The following is a 17,524-nucleotide window of genomic DNA, read 5'->3' on the forward strand; positions in this document are numbered from 1 at the left end:
TAATCATAAAAAATATATATATGTATATATCCATCATGTAGAACTTTATGGATTTTTTTTTTTTTAGATACATATTTTTTTTTCTTTTCAACAGATATTTTCAGGCGGGTGATTTTTTTTTGTTATTTTTAAAGTCTTTTTTTGTGTTTTTTTAAAAGAAATTTCAAAGTTGTGCCAAACACATCTGGATCAGCGAACACAACAGGAGAGAGGGGAGACAGAGAGGGGAGAGAGGGAAGAGAAGAGGGGGAGAGGGAGAGGGCGAGACCAGTCTGTAGGTCTCAGGAAAAGAAAGGTACATCAACACTTTTTGAAACCACGAGCAAAAAATGCATTCATCAGAACTCAAGCGACTGAACCAGACTCCAGCTCCTGTTTGTACATGGATATACAGCCGTGCGGCCCGCAACGCACACGAGCACACGCACACACCCGCGAACGCACGCACACGCACACGCGCACAGGAAACGAATGCCGAAAAAAAAAAAGAAAATCAAAACCTGAAGACACCCCAAAATAAATGAAACACCTTCAGTATAAGAATTAACAAAAACCTCCATAAAACAAGGCACATCCTTTGAGTTCTTAACTGTGTAAAAATAAAGACGTTACACCGACTTCGAACAGAAAAACCCGAACAGAACTGCTTGCACGTACCTTCCACCCAGATAAAAGGTAAATATTGTGCTACTCGTAGAATGAGTTTGCCACAAGACACACAGCTTAGTATAATCTAATAGTTTTTCTCAAGCTAAAATCCAGTTTTCTCTTGATTTTTTTTTTAAACTGCTTTATATATAATTGCTAATATTTTTAAATCTTTTAAATATATATTTGTTAAAGTTTATTCTTTTTTATTATTTTGGGGGCGGGGGAAATCCATTTTATACCTCTCGTTTGTTTTCCCCTCCAATAAATTAATACTTCTGTATAGCTTATTACGTCCTCTCCCCTGGCGGCGAGGGGGCCGGGCAGGGGCACGGCCCGCTGCCCCCCGCCCGCCCCGACGCAGGGTGCTCGCTCACCAGTTTGCAACTGGTGCCAACAGAAATCCCCTCCCCACGCCCAAAAGGGAAGACCCCAGGCGAGGAAGCACGGCAGCACCTGCAGCACCCCTCTGCGGAGCTCGGGGCCCTGGCGCGGGGGTCCCGGTGCTGCGGGGGGCACGGGGAGCGGGGCAGCCCCGCAGCCTGGTCCGGCACCATGGCCCCGCGCCCTGCCCGCCCCGCCACTCGCAAACGACGACGGAAAAACAGGAAATTAAAAAAGAAAAGTTAAAAAAAAAGAGAGAGAGAAAGAGGAAAAAAAAAAAAAAAAGAGAGAGAGAAAAGAAACCCAAGTTGCCCATCCGGACTCCCCACCAGAACAAATCGGCACGGCCACCGCGCCAGCCCCCCGGCACGGACGGACAGACGGACGGACGGACAAAGGCCGTCTGCTGAAGGGAGCGGAGGAAGCAGCGTGGCCAACGCGCCGGGGTTGTGCTACATTCGGGGCCGGGGCCGGCAGGGCACGGGCACAAAGGCAGCGGCCGCGGGGCCGGGGGGCTGTGGCCACCGGACAGGTAGGTAGAGGAGAACCCCCGGTGCCTCCACAGCTGGCGAGAAGGGGGCGTTTGGGGCTGGGTCGTGTTGCTTTGTTTCTTCTGTTGTGGTTTGTTGGTTGTTGGTTTTTTTTTTTGCTTCTGCAAAAGGGAGTCCTGCCAGAGCCGTCGCGGGGCGGCGAGCGGGCGCCGAGTCCGTGAGCACAATCCTGAGGTATCTTCTTCTTTGTGCAAACCCCGAGGGATGGGATGTCCGGGAGGGGACGGCTGTACAAAGGGGACGGGGAGGGGGCGGCGGGGCCGGGAGGTCGTGGATCGTTGTGCCCTTGTGCCCACGTAAGCCCTGAGGTTCGCGGGGCCGTCGCGCCCCTCACTCCAGCATGGCATCCAGCTGGTCCGCCAGGTCGTCGAACATGCTGCCGATGTCGTCCAGGATGCTCCCGGTGCTCTTTGACTCCACAGCAGAGCTGGGGACGGGTGGAGATGGGTCAGTGCCATGCACAGGGACAGCAGCACTTGCACTGCCCCATGCCATGGCCCTGCTGTCCCTGGAACACCCCCACACGCTGCCTCTGCCCCACGGTGCTCAGCAGTGTCCCCAGTGCCACCTCTCCAACACAGACCCAGCTGTCACCACATGCTGGGGCCCCCCAGCCCATGGTGCTCCCCTCCAGAAGCATGGTGGCACCTCTCCGGTGCCATGCCCACATCCCCTGCCCATGCCACACCAGCATGCTGTCCCCAGTGTCACCTCTCCAGCACCCCGTGCTCCTGCACAGCCAGTGCCCCGAGGTGCTCTGGCACGGTGTCTCCCTCGCTTTGCGCTCTGGCACAGCCCTGCTCCTGCCGTGCTTGCTCAGAACACTCCCCGTCCCCATGCAGCCCCCTTACTCTGCCGCCTGGCTGTCCTCCTGCTTGATCTTCTCCTCCACGGCCTGCAGCGCGGCAGCCAGGGACGCGCTGGTCTCCTCCAGCTTCTGCTGCACCAGCTCGGGGCTGGCGCTGTCGACGGAGGGGCCGGCGATGGCAGAGCGCGGCGGCTTCACCGGCACCTGCTGGGGCTGCGCGCCGGGCGAGAGGGGCTTGGCGGGGCTGGAGCAGAGCGAGGGCGGCGTGCTCGAGGGCTTGGCGGTGGCGCCCAGCTGCCTGGCGGGGGACGGCGCCGGCGTGGAGCCCGCGCTCACCGACTGGATGGCGGCGTGGGGCTTGGGGGGCTTGGGTGCCGTGGGGGGCGGCGTGGGCTTGGGGGACACCGGGGGCGGCGTGCCGTGGACGCGCTTCACCTCTGCGGAGAGAAGGGAGAGGGGGTGGGCAGGATGGTTGTGGTGCTGGAACAGCACCCTGCAAGGCACCAAGGTGCTGCACCCAGGGGCACCCTGCACCCTCCCTTGCCGCGGATCTGCGGGCACCTACCTGGGCTGCCGGGGCTCGGGATGGGCACCTTTTTGGGGATGGGCACCGGTGGCCCGGGGACCTTCTGCGCTGGCTGCGTTAGCACGGGTTTGGGGGACACCGGCGGCTTGAAGGGCTTCTTGGGCTCGGCGGGCGGCGGGGGGTAGTCGGGGCCGTCGGGGCGGGTGGCAGGCGGTGGGGTTGGGGGCGGCTCGGCCCCGCTCAGCTCGGAGGCTGGGCGCCGCTTGACGGTGCCGGTGCCGTTCTGGTAGACGGCGAGCGGGGCCGGCTCCAGCGCCGGCTCCTTGTCCTTGGCCTTGGGCCGGCGCTTGACGGTGTCGGACTCGGTGAGGATGAAGCGGACGCTGTCCTGCTGGCTCTGCCGGGCCCGGATCCGCCGCTTCAGCGTGGCGCTGGCCTCCACCTTGGCCAGGTCCCCGTGGCGGTGGGCCGGGGACAGCCCCTCGCCCGCCTCCACGCGGGCCGGCCCCAGGGGTCGCGGCCGCGGCTTGATGGTGAGGTTGCCATCCTCGGCGAAGGGGATGGTGTCCGGGGAGCCGCCGCGCTCGGCCCGCAGCCGCTCGCCGGGGCTCTCAGCGCCCGTCTCTGACCGCACGCTGTCGGCACGCTCACGCCGGGCGGCTGCCACCAGCCCGGTGACGGGGCCGCTGATGGTCCGGCGCCGGTTCACCACCTCCCCGTCCAGCCCGATGGCCTCCTTGTGCTTGACAGTGGCCAGGACAGTGGCCACGCGGGCGCGCTCGGGGCTGCCCGGGGGGGCTCCCGGCTGCAGGTAGTAGCCCTCAGGTGCCTTGGCCGGCCCTGGCACGCCGGCTCCAGGCGGCTTCTGCAGGGCCAGCGCCCGGGCCCCGCCGCCGATGGAGGACATCTCCAGCATGGCCGCGATGCTCCGCACGCTGCCGGCGCTGCCCGTGTCCACGCTGCCGCCCAGGTCGCTGGCTCGCCGCTGCTCCCGGCGGCTCTCCCCCTCGGCGGCGGGGGGGCCAGCGGCCGCCTCACCCTCACCCTCCTTGGGGAAGTCCTCGGCCATGCCGGCGCTGGAGATAGCGGAGCTGGAGCGCTTGGGCGGGGGCGGCGGGGGCCCCTTCTTCTTGGGGCGGACGGCGAAGGACTGGCTGCGGTTGACGTTCTTGTCGCCGCCGGCGGGGGCCCGCACCGAGTGGCTGCGCCCCACGCGCCGCTGGACGGTGGCGTAGGGCCCCGCGTCGGGCACCAGCAGCTCGTCCCGCTCCTGCTCGCTGTCGGAGGCGGCGTAGCGGTTCAGGCTGTGCGCTCGCTTTTTCGGCCGCCCCGGCTCCTCCTCGCCCTCGCCCGCCGGCGGCAGGCACAGCACCGGCACCGAGACGGGCAGGACGGGCACCCCCGGGGGGGCCCCCTCGCCCTCGGCGGGCTGCGGCAGGACGTAGGCGAAACCACGGTGCGTGGGCGACTGGGGCAGGGAGCGGGGCGACGCGGGGCGCTCGCCCGGCGGCAGCAGCTGCGGGGTGGGCTTCACCTTGGCGGTGGCGTGGGGCACCGCTGGGCCCTGCGGGGAGGGGGGCCGTGGCTTGCCGGGGGTCTGCGGTGGCGTCAGGTGCCCGGCAGCAGGTGGGAAGGGCTGCCGGGGCTTGCCGGGCACTGGTGGTACACTGGCACGCTTGACGGAGTGGCCATGCCGTTGCGGTCGTGCCTCTTTGGGTGGCGCAGGGGGGCCCTCGGCAGCCCCCTCTGCCAGGTACTCCTGGCTCTTGGAGATGGCGGCAGCAGCAGGGGCGCGGGGGCCGTCCCCCAGCAGCTCCTGCGAGCTGCTCATCACCCTGGTGCGGCCGCCCAGAGCCGGGGGCGAGCGGTAGCCGGGGGCCGAGGGGTTCGCGGGCTTCTCGGGGGGTTCCTCGGGGCCCTCGCCCGTTATGGCCACCTGCAGCTCGCTGCTGAGCTCGCTGTCCTGGAAGGTGGTCATCTTGGGCGACTGGCACTCGGGCGGCTCAGGTGGGGGGGACTCGATGGCCAGCACCTCCGGGCACGCTGCTGCCTTCCTCTTCAGCGTGCCTGGCTCGTACTTGCCCAGCTCGGCCCGCTGCAGCTCCGCCAGCTTCTTTACTGCCAGCATCAGCTTCTTCTGGTGGCCTGGGGGCGGCACACGGCGTCAGTGCCGCGGCGAGGGGGCCGGGGCTGCCGCGGTGCCGTGGCACAGGACCTTACCCAGCTTGGTGATGCCGATCTCCTGCAGGTCCTCCCAGGTGATGTCGGTGATGAAGTCGATGTTCTCATAGCCGTTCTCCACCAGCAGCTTGTAGTACTGGGACAGGCCGATCATGGAGAGCCACAGGGCCAGGTTGGCCTAGGGGGTGCGGGACACGGCTCAGCGCCAGCTTGCACCAAGGTCCGGTCCCCGGCACGCACGGTGCCCCTGCCACGCGAGTGTCCCCAAGCCTTTGGGGGACACCTCTGTGCTCTGCAAGCCCCCCAGCTGGTGGGGCAGTGTCAGGGCACGTGTGGTGTCACACCCAGCGGGACGGGGCAGAGGGGCCGTGCCGCAGGGGTCCCAGCACCTCTCTGGATCAGCGCGCCCAGCCCCACGCCGCCCTTACCGGCTTGTACTCCGGCAGCCACTCGGGGATGTTGAGGTTGTTGATCTCGGAGGCGATTTTCTTCCTGTGTCCCGGCTTGGTGACACCGATGGCCGTGAGGTCCTGGGGCAGAAAGGGGTCAGCATCACCCCGCACTGGCCACGTCCCCCTCCCGGTGCCGGTGGCCAGTCCCGGTGCCCCCACGGCCTCACCTCCGGTGTCATCCGGCTGATGGTGGTGATGTCGTAGCCGGCGTTGATGAAGTTGGGTGCGTAGAGCTGCAGCTGGAACTTGCACAACCACTGGTACACGGCCTCTGAGCTCTGGGGCGAGAGGGGCAGCACGGCTCAGGGCTGCCCTAGGGACAGGGACCCACCGCCCCTGTCCTTGGCACGGCCCCTGTGCGCCCTGCGAGCTGTGCCCACATCCAGCTGCGGGCTGGCAGAGGCTCAGATCTGGCACTGCAGAGGGGCCCCAGGGATCGGGCCACCCCATGGGCACGGCATCGTGGCCAGCACCCAGAGCCAGCACCCAGAGCTGTGCCAGCCTCAGTAGCTGTGTCACGGCTCTGCCAAAATGCCCACAGCTACAGGTGCAGGGGTGTCCCTTGTCACCACCCCCAGTGCTCCCTGCTCACCTTCCCCTCCGAAGGTGGCTCCATCTTCTTCAGCTGCTGCTCGGCGGCCGGCTGGGGGGCATAGGGGGAGCTGGCCACGCTCTGCGACCGTGAGGAGCCTGCCGGGGAGGTGGTGGTCAGAGGGGACCAGGGCCTTGCAGCCTCGTGGGGCTGGGGTCCCGGCCAGGCCCTCCCCACCACTGCCCTGCGCTGCAGCCCCCGGGTGCTGGCTGGGCAGGATGGGGAGCAAAGCCCCTGCCAGGAGCAGGGTGGCACAGCCACGTCCCTGGGGCAGTGGGGCCGGGGCAGAGGAGAGCCATTTCCGAGCCCACAGAGCCCTGAGCCCGGCAGCACACCCCGGGGTGCCCTTACCCAGGCTCCGCTCCCCAGGACGGTCACAACCCCGCAGTGCTGATGCTCAGCAGGGCTGGCAGCCGGGCTGTCCCCAGCCTTACAGCGGTGGCTGCATTGGCATGGGGTCCTCCTGGACCCTCCCTGGCCCCGTGCAGCTCCTGGTGCCAGGGCAAAGCTGGGGCAGCGAGGGGATGGTGCTCACCTGCGTGGCCCAGAGCCAGAAGAGCCCCTGCCCAGCCCGGACTGGGGAGCTGCAATGCCCTCTGAGCACAACCAGGAGCAGAGGGACCCAGCAGGGGCTGGATCCCCCTCTAGAGCTGGTCTTGGCTGCCCACATCCCCCAGGGGCAGCCTGAGGGGTCCTGCTGCCCAAAGCCATCCGTGCCTGCTCCTCTGGCCCTGCCACCAGCCCAGGACTGGGCTCAGCCTCACTGCAGCGAGGAGCCCCCGCCGGGGACAGCAGGCTGCCACGGGCTGCCTTGCCCCCAGCGCCCCAGCAGAGACCCCCAGGCATCCCCACTGCTCCCATCCCATGGACGGTGGCCGTCACCAGCCCTGCGGGTGGCAAGGGCTGCCCAGAAATCTCCGCCTCATCTCTCGAATCTGGATCAACAACAGCCTCCCCTTCCCCCTGCTGGCAAGCGCGTCCTCCTCGCCTGCGTCCCCGCACTGTGTGTGAGCAGCCTCCTTGCTTGTGGCTCTGTGTGTGCGTGTGTGTGTGTGCGCAGCCCTCTGGCACCTGCATCCCAGCTGCGTGTGCATCCTCCTTGCGTGTTTCTGTGTGTGTGTGTGTGTGTCTGTGTGTGTGTGTGTCTGTGCCCCCCCCAATGTGTGCGCATCCCCCTTGTGCGCGCATCCCCTGGTGGCGCCCGCACCTCCCGTGCGTGGGCAGCCGCCTCCCACGTGCCTCCCCCTGCCATGTGCCTCCCCCTCGCGTCTGCGCCCCCCTCGCGTGGGCACCTTCCCCACGTGCGCATCCCCTCGGCATCTGCACCCCCCTCTGCTGCCCGCAGCCCCCCGCGATGCCGGCACCCCCTCCCCGGCGATGCGCGTCCCCCCTGCGCGCAGCTCCGCAGCCCGGGCACCCCCTGCCCATCGGCCCCCGCCTGCGCGGCTCCCACCTTTGCCCCCCACGTGCCTCCCCCGCGGCGTGGGCAGCCCCCAGCCGAGCCCCCCGGGTGGCGAGGAGGCGGCGGGGGGGCCCGGTGTTGGAAGGGGCCGGGGAGCTCTCTCGCCCCCGCTGCCCGCCCGCGCCGCCCCCCCCGCGGTGCCCCCACTAACCGAGGCAGGAGAAGGCCTGGCAGCAGCCGAAAGGCGAGAGAGTCATTTTTTACCCACACGTTTTCTTCTTGCGCCGGGCGCCGTGGCAATAAAAAAAAAGACAAATCACTCAATCCACGGCAAGCCCGCGGCGGGGCCAGGGCTCCTCCTGCTCCCAGCAGCCGGGCGGCTGGCGGCACGCACCTGCGGGGATGTCCTGCGCCTTGGCCGGCCCATCGCCCACGGCAGCATCTTGCGCAGAAGCCTTCTGGGAAAGGACCGTTGCCAGCAGCTGAAAAACACCCCGGGAAGGGGGGGAGAGCAGGCAGGAGTGAGGCGAGCGGGTGCCCAGGGTGGGGAGGGGGGGGGGGCGGCGGGCTCGGGGGGTGCGCGCGGCGGGCGCTGCGGGTGCTGCAGGGAGGGGCGCAACGGGTTTGGGCTGCGGCGGGGAGAGCGGGAGCAGCACTCGCAGCACAGATGGTGCCTCGCGGGCGGCGGGAGCCTGCAGCACCGCGGCACCCCGAATCCAGCCTGACGCACACCCGGAGCAGGCTGCCAGCGTGGCCCCCCCCCCCCATCTGCACGGCGGTGCCGCGGTGGCCGTCGGCACGGGGCCTGGCGCGGGGGCATGGGGACACGCAGAGCTCAACGCACGGCTGGGTCTGGCATCATGCGGGCAGTGCTGTGGGGAGGTGGGCTTGTGGGGCTCCTCGGGATGGGACGTCGTGGGCAGGGGCTGCGGTGGGCAGTGCACAGAGGGCAGGGAGCTATGGCACAGCATGCAGTGCGTAGTGAGCAGGGTGTGATGTGCAGTGTGTAACGCAGTGTGCAGCGTGTAATATGCACTGTGTAACGTGCAGTGTGCAATGTGCAGTGTGCAATGTGCAATGTGCACTGTGCAGTGTGCAGTGTGTGCCATGCAAAGTGCAGTGTGTGCCGTGCAGTGTGTTCTGTGCAGTGGGCAGCAGTGCCCGGCGCAGGAGCGTGCAGCAGGCAGATGGCAGCGTGCAGCGCGTGGCTGCAGCGGGCGGGCGGCAGTGCGCAGCGAGCAGTGCAGTGCGCAGCGCAGACGCAGCCTCGGAGAGGCAGCAGAGACGCACGCCTCCAGCCTGGGCCACACACTGCTCAGGTGCCGGGGGCTGAGCTCAGCCAGCAGCCGGGGCCGGCAGGGAGGGGACACGCCGCTGACCGCCGGCAGTGGCAGCCACGCTGGGTGCCAGCAGCACCTTGCAGCACCGGGCTGAGCATTGATCTGAGCAGGGACCCGGGGGCACTGCTCAGGATGGGGTCACGGCTGCCCAAGGAGCCAAGTCCTGCCCCTGAGCAGGCGCCGATGCCGGAGCCGGGTGCCACCTGGAGCCCCCACCCCGCGCCCAGCCTTACCTTGACGCCCTCGGAGCCGGCGTGCAGGGCGTGCGCCCCGCTGCCCGCGCTCTGCCCGCTCCCCGAGCTGCGAGCCGAGGCCACACTGCCCGTGCTGCCCAGGCTGCTGCGGTCGCCACCTGCACACGGAGAGGAGAAGGCATCAGGGCCCCGAGCCCACAGCCGGGCAGGGGGACACCGCGGTGTCACGCTGCGTCCTGGCGCGGGCTGCCCTGGGGACAGGGAGCTGGCAGCACGTGCCCACCGTACCTGTGAAGGGTTTCCGCAGCACCCAGATCTCCTCGGTGGGAGCCGGCGCGGCCGATCCGCCCTGCGACGGGGAGAGGTGGGACGGGCTCATGTCGGCCCCCCGGGACCCTTGGTGGCAGAGCAGAGAGAGCGGCCGTCAGGCGTGCGTGGCCCCAGCACGCTGGGGCTCGCATCAGGGTGGCATGGGGAGAGGCGAGCCCCGGCCCCAGGTCCGTCAGCACCAAATGCAGGGAAAAAAAGAACAGTCAAAAGTTTCCAGGAGATGCCTGGGGGGGAGGGACAGCGCTGTCCTTGGTTCCCAACCTCCCCGAGCAGCCAGCACAGGGTGACAGGGAGGACAAGTGGCTGTCTCCAGGACCCTGTCCTGCAGGGCACCCCATCCCTGCCACCAAGCAGGGACAGAGCCCTGCAGGGTGTCCCAGTGGTGCAGCTCAGCCTGGGCAGGGGACAGAGCCGTGCTGTCCCCATGCAGAGCAAGATGGGGACATGAGCCATTGAGGGGGACAGGACTGGGCACCCCGCTGTCCCCCGCCGAGGTGGCTCTGTTGCTATCCCAGTGTGGTCACCTGCACCCATCGGGTGGAGGATGCTGCGTGGAGCCAGGCACCAGGGTGCTGTGCACCCCAAGCTCCCCAGGGTGCCCCAGGGCAGCCAGTGACAAGGGTGACACAGCTGCGGGCGAGGGGACCCGGCCCCCACGCAGGTGCAGCTTCAGGACCACCCCAGAAGCGCCCCTCCACCAGCACTGCGCTCCTCCCCGCTGCCCCAGCCCCGCCAGGCCCCGCTCACACCGGGGACAGCCGGGGGGTCCCAGTGCTGGATGGGACCCGGGCTAACCCCCTGTGGTGACACCGGGGTGCAGAACAGCATCAGATGGTGGTGGAGAACGGCCCCACGCTGCCCGAGGGCCCTGCCAAAGCCCCCGGTGCCGGGCGCTGCGCCACGCTCAGCCATTAAACCTCTGGCCCAGCGCACGGCCGGGCTGGAGCGCAGGGCAGATGGTGCAAGGTGATAAATTCCCTGCAGGAGCGTGAGCAGGAAGCCAACAGGCACGCTGCTGTCAGGCTGGGACGTGCCCACGCTGCGTGCTGCAGCCAGCGAGGAGCCCGCTGTGCCGGGGGGCGCGGGGCTCAGCACCACCCGACCCAGAGAGAAAACCTCGGGAGGGAGCAGCGCTGCGCCCTTGTCCCCATCTCTCCGGGAAGCCACGAGCGTGGCCAGCCCAGTGTTCCCCCAACACAACGCGCGCTGCCACGGCTCGTGTGAGCACCCCAACCCCAAAGAGCCAACCCCAAACTGCCACGGCAGCACACCCAGGCTGCACCCCGGGGAGCCCTGGGCACGTATCCGCCCTCCTGGCTGTCCCAGCATGGGCACCTCCAGTGCCATCACCCGACCAACAGCGCCTGTCACCTGCCTGTGCCACGGGGACAGCGCCCAGGCTGCAGCCGGGCACTGCCTGCACGGAGCCCATCCCGAGAGCATCCCCTGGGAAATGCTCCTGCTGCTGAGCCCTTCCCCGCTCCGAGCGCACAGCCCCGGCCCTGTGAGCTCAGACACCCGCCAGGAGCTGGGCTGCCCAGGGCAGGGGCTCAGCTCCCAGCCAGCCCCATGAGCACGGCCCCGCACCCCCAGCACCCCCTGGCAGGACGTTTTGGGGCTCCCTACGGATGCTGCAGGCTGTGGGCACAGCGCACGCGGCCGGGGGGCTCAGCACTGCCCCCAGAGCTGCCTGTGCAGCCAGGGGATGCCCGGGGGGAGCAGGATGTGCCCGCGGAGGGGCTTGGGCACAGCGGGGGCCACGGCTGCACCAGGAGGGGAGGGCGGCGGAGGGGCTGGGTCTGCATGCACGCGGGCACACACCCGCACACACCCGCACACACACGTCCGCCCGCATGCACACGCACACACGCATGCACACGCCTGCATGCACACGCACGTGCACACGCACTGGCACACGGGCTGCATGCACGCGCACGCACGTGCACGCGCCCGCAGACACGCCCGCAGCCGCGTGCAAGCACACGGCAGGCAGCGAGGCACGGGGGGAGAGGAGCCGAGCGGAGAGAAAAGAACAGAAAACACACTTCAAAAGGAAAAGAACGAAATCCATCGAGAATGAAGCGAGCGGTGAACTACCTGGTCCGTAACGCGGCTCGTCGGCACTGCTAGGGGAGAGCCTGTGATAGCCAAAGGAACTGAAAAGAGTCTGATGGGAATGTGGTGGTGGAGGTGGAGGTGGAGGCAGGGAATGGAACGGATGGGACGAGGCGTCACCGTTTAGCACAGCAGCCCCGTAAGCCGGGAGCGGGATCTTTTGGTACTGTTGGGGGATTGTTACAGTCTCCCATGAACCTGATAATAAAACATAACAAGAGACAAAATGAAAAGAATAAAAATAACAGAGACACGTTCAGCGCCACCAAAAAAAAAAAAAAAAGGAAAAGAAAAAAAAATAAAAATAAAGAAAAAAAAAAAAGAAAATGAAAACAAAAAAGCAGCAAACCAAAGAAGCAACCAAAGAGATGTGGAGAAGCCAGAACCGAGACCCAACCAAGGAGGAGCTGAGCCAAGGAGCAGCAGCGGGAGCTCAGTGCGTGGCACAGCGCAGCGGCAGGTACGGCCTGGGGGCACATCCCACGGACCCACGGTTGTCCCGTGGCCGGGGACAGGCACGGGGCAGCCCTGCGCTCGAGGCAGCGGCATCGCCGGGTGCTCCTGGAGCCGGGGGGCTCCGGGTCCCACTGCCTGCAGGGCCATCTCGGGGGGAGCAGGGCTGTGGGCACAGCTGGGCCTGGCTGGCCGAGCCCTGGAGCAGCCCGTGCCCGAGCCCCTGAGCTGCGTGGGGCTGCGCTCGGCTGCTGGGATTGCTACAAGATCCAGGACCCTGGAAACACCACCGCGACAGAGCTGGCACAGGAGACACGGACCTCAGCCCCGCAGCACCGGCACGCAACCCCCTCCTGGGCAGGGGGCAGCTCTGCAGCCCCACAGCCCCACAGCCCCACAGCCCCACAGCCCCTGCAGGTTCTCACGGCTCCACTCCCCACAGACCCCACCGAAACGCCGCCGCCTCCTGCCTGCGCCCCACGGCACACCGGGGGCACACAGGGCTGGGAGCCACTTGATGTGGTGCCTTTGAACACATCGGGGCTGTGCCAGCCCCGTTGCAGTGCTCCCAGCAGCAGGCACCACCATGGGTCAGCCCTGGGAATGCGCGTCCTGCAGGAATGGGGACAGGGACAGGGATGGGGACAGGGCAGGGGAGCAGGGTCCTCTCCCTGGGATGGTCCCTGGCTATGGAGAGGTCCCCACGGGGCAGCACCAGGTCCCTGGCACTGGTGCCCAGCCCCACGTGAGGCTGCTGGCGCTGTCCCTGCTTGGACACCGAGCACCAGCTCCTCCCAACAGCCGTGACCCCCCGGCGATCCGCATGCACCAACGCTGCCCACCTGGCACCGACCCCCAGGCACTGACCCCACACATGACAGGGGCACCGAACCCACACGGCACCATCCCCGCTCGATGGGGAGGCACAAGAGGGGCACCAACCCGGTGCTCAACGTCCCTGCACAACGGGGACACCGACCTCACATGCACCACGGGGGCATCGCCCCAAACGGGCCACACCGGCTGCACCTCGCCCCCCTGAGACCCCAGGCAATGCCAGACCGAAATGGGGGTCCCCAGGGCTGGGCTGCGCCTGGGGACACGAGTTTGGGAGCAGCCCGGGGAAGGCAGAGGTGGGGGGATATTTGCCTGTTCGCTTGCTTATGGCCTCGACGAGGCTGGAGGGGAAGTAGCCCACGCGGTCGTTGCCGGTCCGGTTGTCGTGGATGCAGCCCTTCCAGCGCCCGTCCGCGTGCTGCTCCAGCACCTGCGGGCAGCTCAGGGTCAGGGCAGGGGCTGGGGACCCCCGGGTACGGCCCCCCCCTGGGTCCCGCAGCCGCACTCACGGTGATGACGTCTCCGGCTTTCACGTTGAGGCTGGTCAGGTCGTAGTTGTTGCAGTAGTCCTTGACGGCGCGCACCTGCAGAGCGGCCGAGGCGTCTGCGGGGACAGAGGGCGGCGTCACCGGGTGCCCAGCCCCAGGGTGGGGGTCACCCAGTGCCCCCCCGAGGTCCCAGCCCCGGCGGCTGGGGGCTCTCTGCTGGGTGACGTCCCGAGCCCGGGTGGCCGCCCGGCAGCCCCTGCCCCTACCCCGCAGCATCTGCTTGATCTCCTTGCTGGCCTGGCTGGTGGTGAACTGGTTGACGATGTCCAGAGCCGTCTGGTTGTACGTGTTCCTGACGTGGGCGTTGATCCCGCTCTGCAACGGCACCGAGAGGGCTCGGGATGAGGCTGCGCCCCCCTGCTCTGTGCCATCAGACGGGGGGGCCGTGCCGCCCAGCCCCACGGGCACAGCTCGCTGCCTGCCCCCCAGGACCCTTTCCCCGCTCCCCAGGAGGTGCACACGCTGCTCCACACCCCGCAGCCATGGGGCTGCTCCCCTCCTGTGTCCCCTCCCTGTGCTGGGGGTGCCGGGGGGTCCCTTACATCCAGCAGGAGCCGCACCACATCGGTCTTGCCGCACAGCGCCGCCTCGTGCAGGGCCGTGCCCGCCTTGGTTTGCCGGTTGATGTCGATGCCAGCTTGCAGCAGGAGCCTGCGGGCACATGGAGGGGTCAGCGGGGTGGGGGGGCACGGGGCCGGCGCTGTCCCCCCTCCCCATGTACCCAGGCACCCACCGGATGATGTCGATGTGGCCGTTCTTGGCCGCGAGGTGCAAGGGGCTGGTGCCGTTGGGGTCGGTGGTGTCCCCCGGCTTGGGCTCCAGCAGCGCCGCGCACATGTTGCTGTTCAGGAGCAGTTGGACCACCTGGATCAGCAAACACAGACGGAGCAGGGCTGCAAAGACGGCTCAGCCGCCTGCCGGGGCTGCAGGGCCCCACGCACAGACGCCCTCCCTGCGCCCGGCCACCCCATGGCACGTGGGAGCAGGAGGTGTCCCCCTGCTGCCCCCCCTGTGGCCGCCCTGCGCCCACCCCTGGGTGCCCCCTTACCCCAAGGGCCTCGCCGAGGCCCCCCCCACTCCCCGAGCTGCCTTTAGGGCCCCAGCACTGCGGGGACTCACCCCGACCCGGCCAAACTCGCACGCCAAGTCCAGCGGCGTCTTCCCCGAGTTGTCCATGATGCAGGGGTTGGACTGGTGCTGCAGCAGCATCTCGGACTGCAGGGGAGGGACCCGAGCACGGTGAGGGGCACGAGCAGGGGCAGGGGGAGCAGCACAGCCCCACCGCCCCCCCCTGTGCCCCAGTGCCACCCCCTGCCCCACCGCGGCCCCGCTGTACCACGTCGTAGTGCCCGTGCTGTGCCGCCAGGTGCAGGGGGATCTGTCCCTCGTCTGACGGGATGTTCACGGAGGACCCTGCCTTCAGCACCATCTTCATGGGCTCCTTCTTGCCTTGCCAAGCCGCGTAGTGCAGGGGCCGCATGCCTGCGGGCGGGACATAACCCACTTGAGCACATAACCCACACGGACACGGCCTGCCAAGGGGCGCAGGGCCGGGGGCACCGGGCAGGACCCCGCAAGGGGATGCAGCCCCCACGTCCCAAAAGGGGCCCCCCTCACCTCCCACCCCGGTGTGCCGGCAGCCAGGCACAGGGCACCCGGCGCTGGCTCTGCCCTGCGCACCAGCCTGGGGGTGACGTGGCCCCGGGCACTCGCCTTTGTTGTCCTTGATGTCCACCGCAGCCTGCGCCTCCAGCAGCAGCGAGATGAGCTCGGTGTTCCCGTTGAGCGCCGCATGGTGCAGGGCAGAGAATCTGGGGGCAGATTCTGGCATCAGGGGGCTGCGGCCACTGCTCCAGCAGGGCTGCCCCCTCCAGCCTGCACCCCCTGCGGCACCCCAGGGTGCCCACACTGTCCCCAGCCATGCACGCGTGCCCTGGTGCTGTGCTGTCTGCGCTCAAAGAGCCTCAGCTGAGCCACTTCATTTAGCTTTGTTCAGCATTATTTAGCTTTATTTAGCTTCTCCTGGGGTGCTGCAGCCCCAGGACAGCCTCGTGGCCTGGTGTGGTGGGACACGGCTGTGGATGTTGGGTGAAAACACGGAAATCTGCACCGCAGGAGCAGGGGCTGGTGGGGCTGGTTTGCGGGGTGCTGGAGCGAGACCCAAGCACCCGAGGCACTTCCCAGCGTCTGCTGCAAGCCCAAGGGGCTGCAGGCAAAGGGCCAGGCACCGGGGGGCTGGCGCCAGGGAGGTGCCCCCCCGCTGACCCACTTCCCCCAGCCTGGCCCAGGCGATGCGGCTGTGGGCACCGGTGCAGGGGGGGGCAGGCTGCCAGATGGCCGCGGTGCCCCTACCCCATACCAACCCCCCCGGGGGGCTGGGAAAGCCCCTCGCCCTGCTGCGCTGCACCCTGCTCTGCTTTCACACGGCGCCGCCGAGCCGGGAGGCTCCCGGCAGGAGCTGACCTACTTGCTTCTCGCGGCAGCAGCATCCTCCGCACGGCTGCGCTCGCGCCCACCGCCCTGCTGCTCCGGGCCCTGGTTGTGCACGGCACCCCTGGACCCTCCCCGGGGCTCCCCGGTGCCACCAGAGCATGGGAAGGGGCTGCGGGCCCCAGCAGGACCTCCTGGCCCCCAGGGACCCCCTACCCAAAGGTGGGCGGTGGGACTGGGATCCCGTCACACCCCCATCTCCGGGACCCCATTGGAATGGGGACATGTCCCCACCCCGCAGCGTGCTCTGGGCACCGTGGCCCCGCTGCCCGCGGTTCCCCGCTCGCTCCCGCACTGGAGCCGCGATGAGAGCAGACAGCTCGCTCAGGAGGCTGATCCCCAGCGTCTGCCTGGAAATGTCAGCATTTTCTGCTCCAGCGCCCCGTTCAAATCGGCTCAAGATGGTGCAAATCACAGCACAACCCCCCCCCCTCCTCCCCCGGGCTGCCTCAGGGGCTTCTCCCGTGCACGGCCCCGCGCTGTGCAGGGCACCGCGTCCCCTGCGAGCGTGGGACACCCGCACACTGCTCACCACTGTGGAGCAGCAAATGAAGGAGAGATGGGGAAACCGAGACAGCACCAGGGAGGAGGACACTGCCCACTGCAAGGCTGCTCCTGACCCCCCGAGCCAGCTGGGAGCCACAGGCAGGGTGCAGGCAGGGTGCAGGCAGCTCCCCGCCGCTGCCCCAGCCCTGCCGTGACGCTCAGCCCCTGTGCAAGCGTGCGAGGGGGGACACCGGGGGACAGCCCCTGTGCTGCCCACACAGCCAGCACCACGCACCCTCCCCGGTGCTGGCCGGAGTGCCCCCGCGCTGCCACGGCCCCGCACGCACGCTCGCCCACGCCGGCACACCTGCATACACACGCACGCTCAGCTGCGCATCCGCACGCTTGCCTGCACCCACCCGTGCACGCACACACGCACACGTGCGGGCTGGGGGGTGCAGGGTGGGCAGCAGGGGATGGCTGCTCCCACGTGCACCGCCTGGGGCGAGGGGCAGGAGCACCGGCTGCCCGTCAGCCCTCGCCTCCCCCGGTGCCCGCAGCGGCTCCGTGCAAGCACACGTGGGGGGCACAGGCAGCGGCACCTCCACTGCATCGCACCGGGGAGCCCGGCACACCCCTGGGGATGCTCCCTGCAGCTGCGCCCTGCAGTGCACGGCCCTGGGGCGCCCACACCCTGCTCGCTGCACCCCAGGGCGCACACACCTCATTGCACGCTCCCCGGGAGCAGGGCTCCCACTCACCCGTCAGTGTCCTGGAAGTTGACGTTGACTCTCTTCGCCGATCCGAGGAGCTCTGGGAGAGGGAGAGGGGAAAAGCTGTTAGAGAGGGGGGTGGAGGGGCACGGGCTGGGCGCTGGGGAGCTGGCACAGCTGCAGGAGGGCTTTACCCCCTGTCCCATGGGTTGGATGCCCATAGCCCCAGGCTTAGGGGTGAAGGGGACTGATGCTGGCAGCCCTTGGGCTGGTGTGGGGTTCTCCTGGGTGTCCTTTCCCTGCTCCTTCACCCTGCAGGACCCCTGTGATGCCCCCAGCCCCACACTGCCTGCGTCCCTGCTGCCCTGCCCCGTGCGGCCCCACTGCCCCAAATCTGACTCCTGGTGAAGGCGTGAGGAAATTAAGCCCCTCGGAGCAATCCAATTAGCACAGCGAAGATGGATGGAGCCAGAT

General features: G+C 67.8%; 1 protein-coding gene across 2 annotated transcripts in view; it reads right to left on the bottom strand.

Moving 5' to 3' along the window:
• Positions 1-1,913: 1,913 nt before the first annotated feature.
• CASKIN1 (CASK interacting protein 1) overlaps positions 1,914-17,524 on the bottom strand; it is a gene marked incomplete at both ends in the record, with an annotated part of 29,602 nt that continues 13,991 nt past the window's right edge. Inside the window, 20 exons of one of the 2 annotated variants that reach the window (XM_082772021.1) lie at positions 1,914-2,010; positions 2,435-2,828; positions 2,957-5,062; positions 5,138-5,276; positions 5,527-5,628; positions 5,718-5,828; positions 6,143-6,240; positions 7,939-8,026; positions 9,118-9,236; positions 9,367-9,474; positions 11,506-11,721; positions 13,126-13,243; positions 13,323-13,417; positions 13,568-13,676; positions 13,904-14,012; positions 14,095-14,225; positions 14,481-14,576; positions 14,698-14,843; positions 15,075-15,172; positions 17,099-17,150. In XM_082772021.1, coding sequence (XP_082628147.1) covers positions 1,914-2,010; positions 2,435-2,828; positions 2,957-5,062; positions 5,138-5,276; positions 5,527-5,628; positions 5,718-5,828; positions 6,143-6,240; positions 7,939-8,026; positions 9,118-9,236; positions 9,367-9,474; positions 11,506-11,721; positions 13,126-13,243; positions 13,323-13,417; positions 13,568-13,676; positions 13,904-14,012; positions 14,095-14,225; positions 14,481-14,576; positions 14,698-14,843; positions 15,075-15,172; positions 17,099-17,150 — 4,532 coding nt within the window. The remainder of the gene's footprint in view (positions 2,011-2,434; positions 2,829-2,956; positions 5,063-5,137; positions 5,277-5,526; positions 5,629-5,717; positions 5,829-6,142; positions 6,241-7,938; positions 8,027-9,117; positions 9,237-9,366; positions 9,475-11,505; positions 11,722-13,125; positions 13,244-13,322; positions 13,418-13,567; positions 13,677-13,903; positions 14,013-14,094; positions 14,226-14,480; positions 14,577-14,697; positions 14,844-15,074; positions 15,173-17,098; positions 17,151-17,524) is intronic. The other variant, XM_082772022.1, reaches the window with a different exon arrangement.

This window comes from Aythya marila (assembly GCF_965140915.1).
Source record: "Aythya marila genome assembly, chromosome: 15".
Lineage (NCBI taxonomy): Eukaryota > Metazoa > Chordata > Aves > Anseriformes > Anatidae > Aythya > Aythya marila.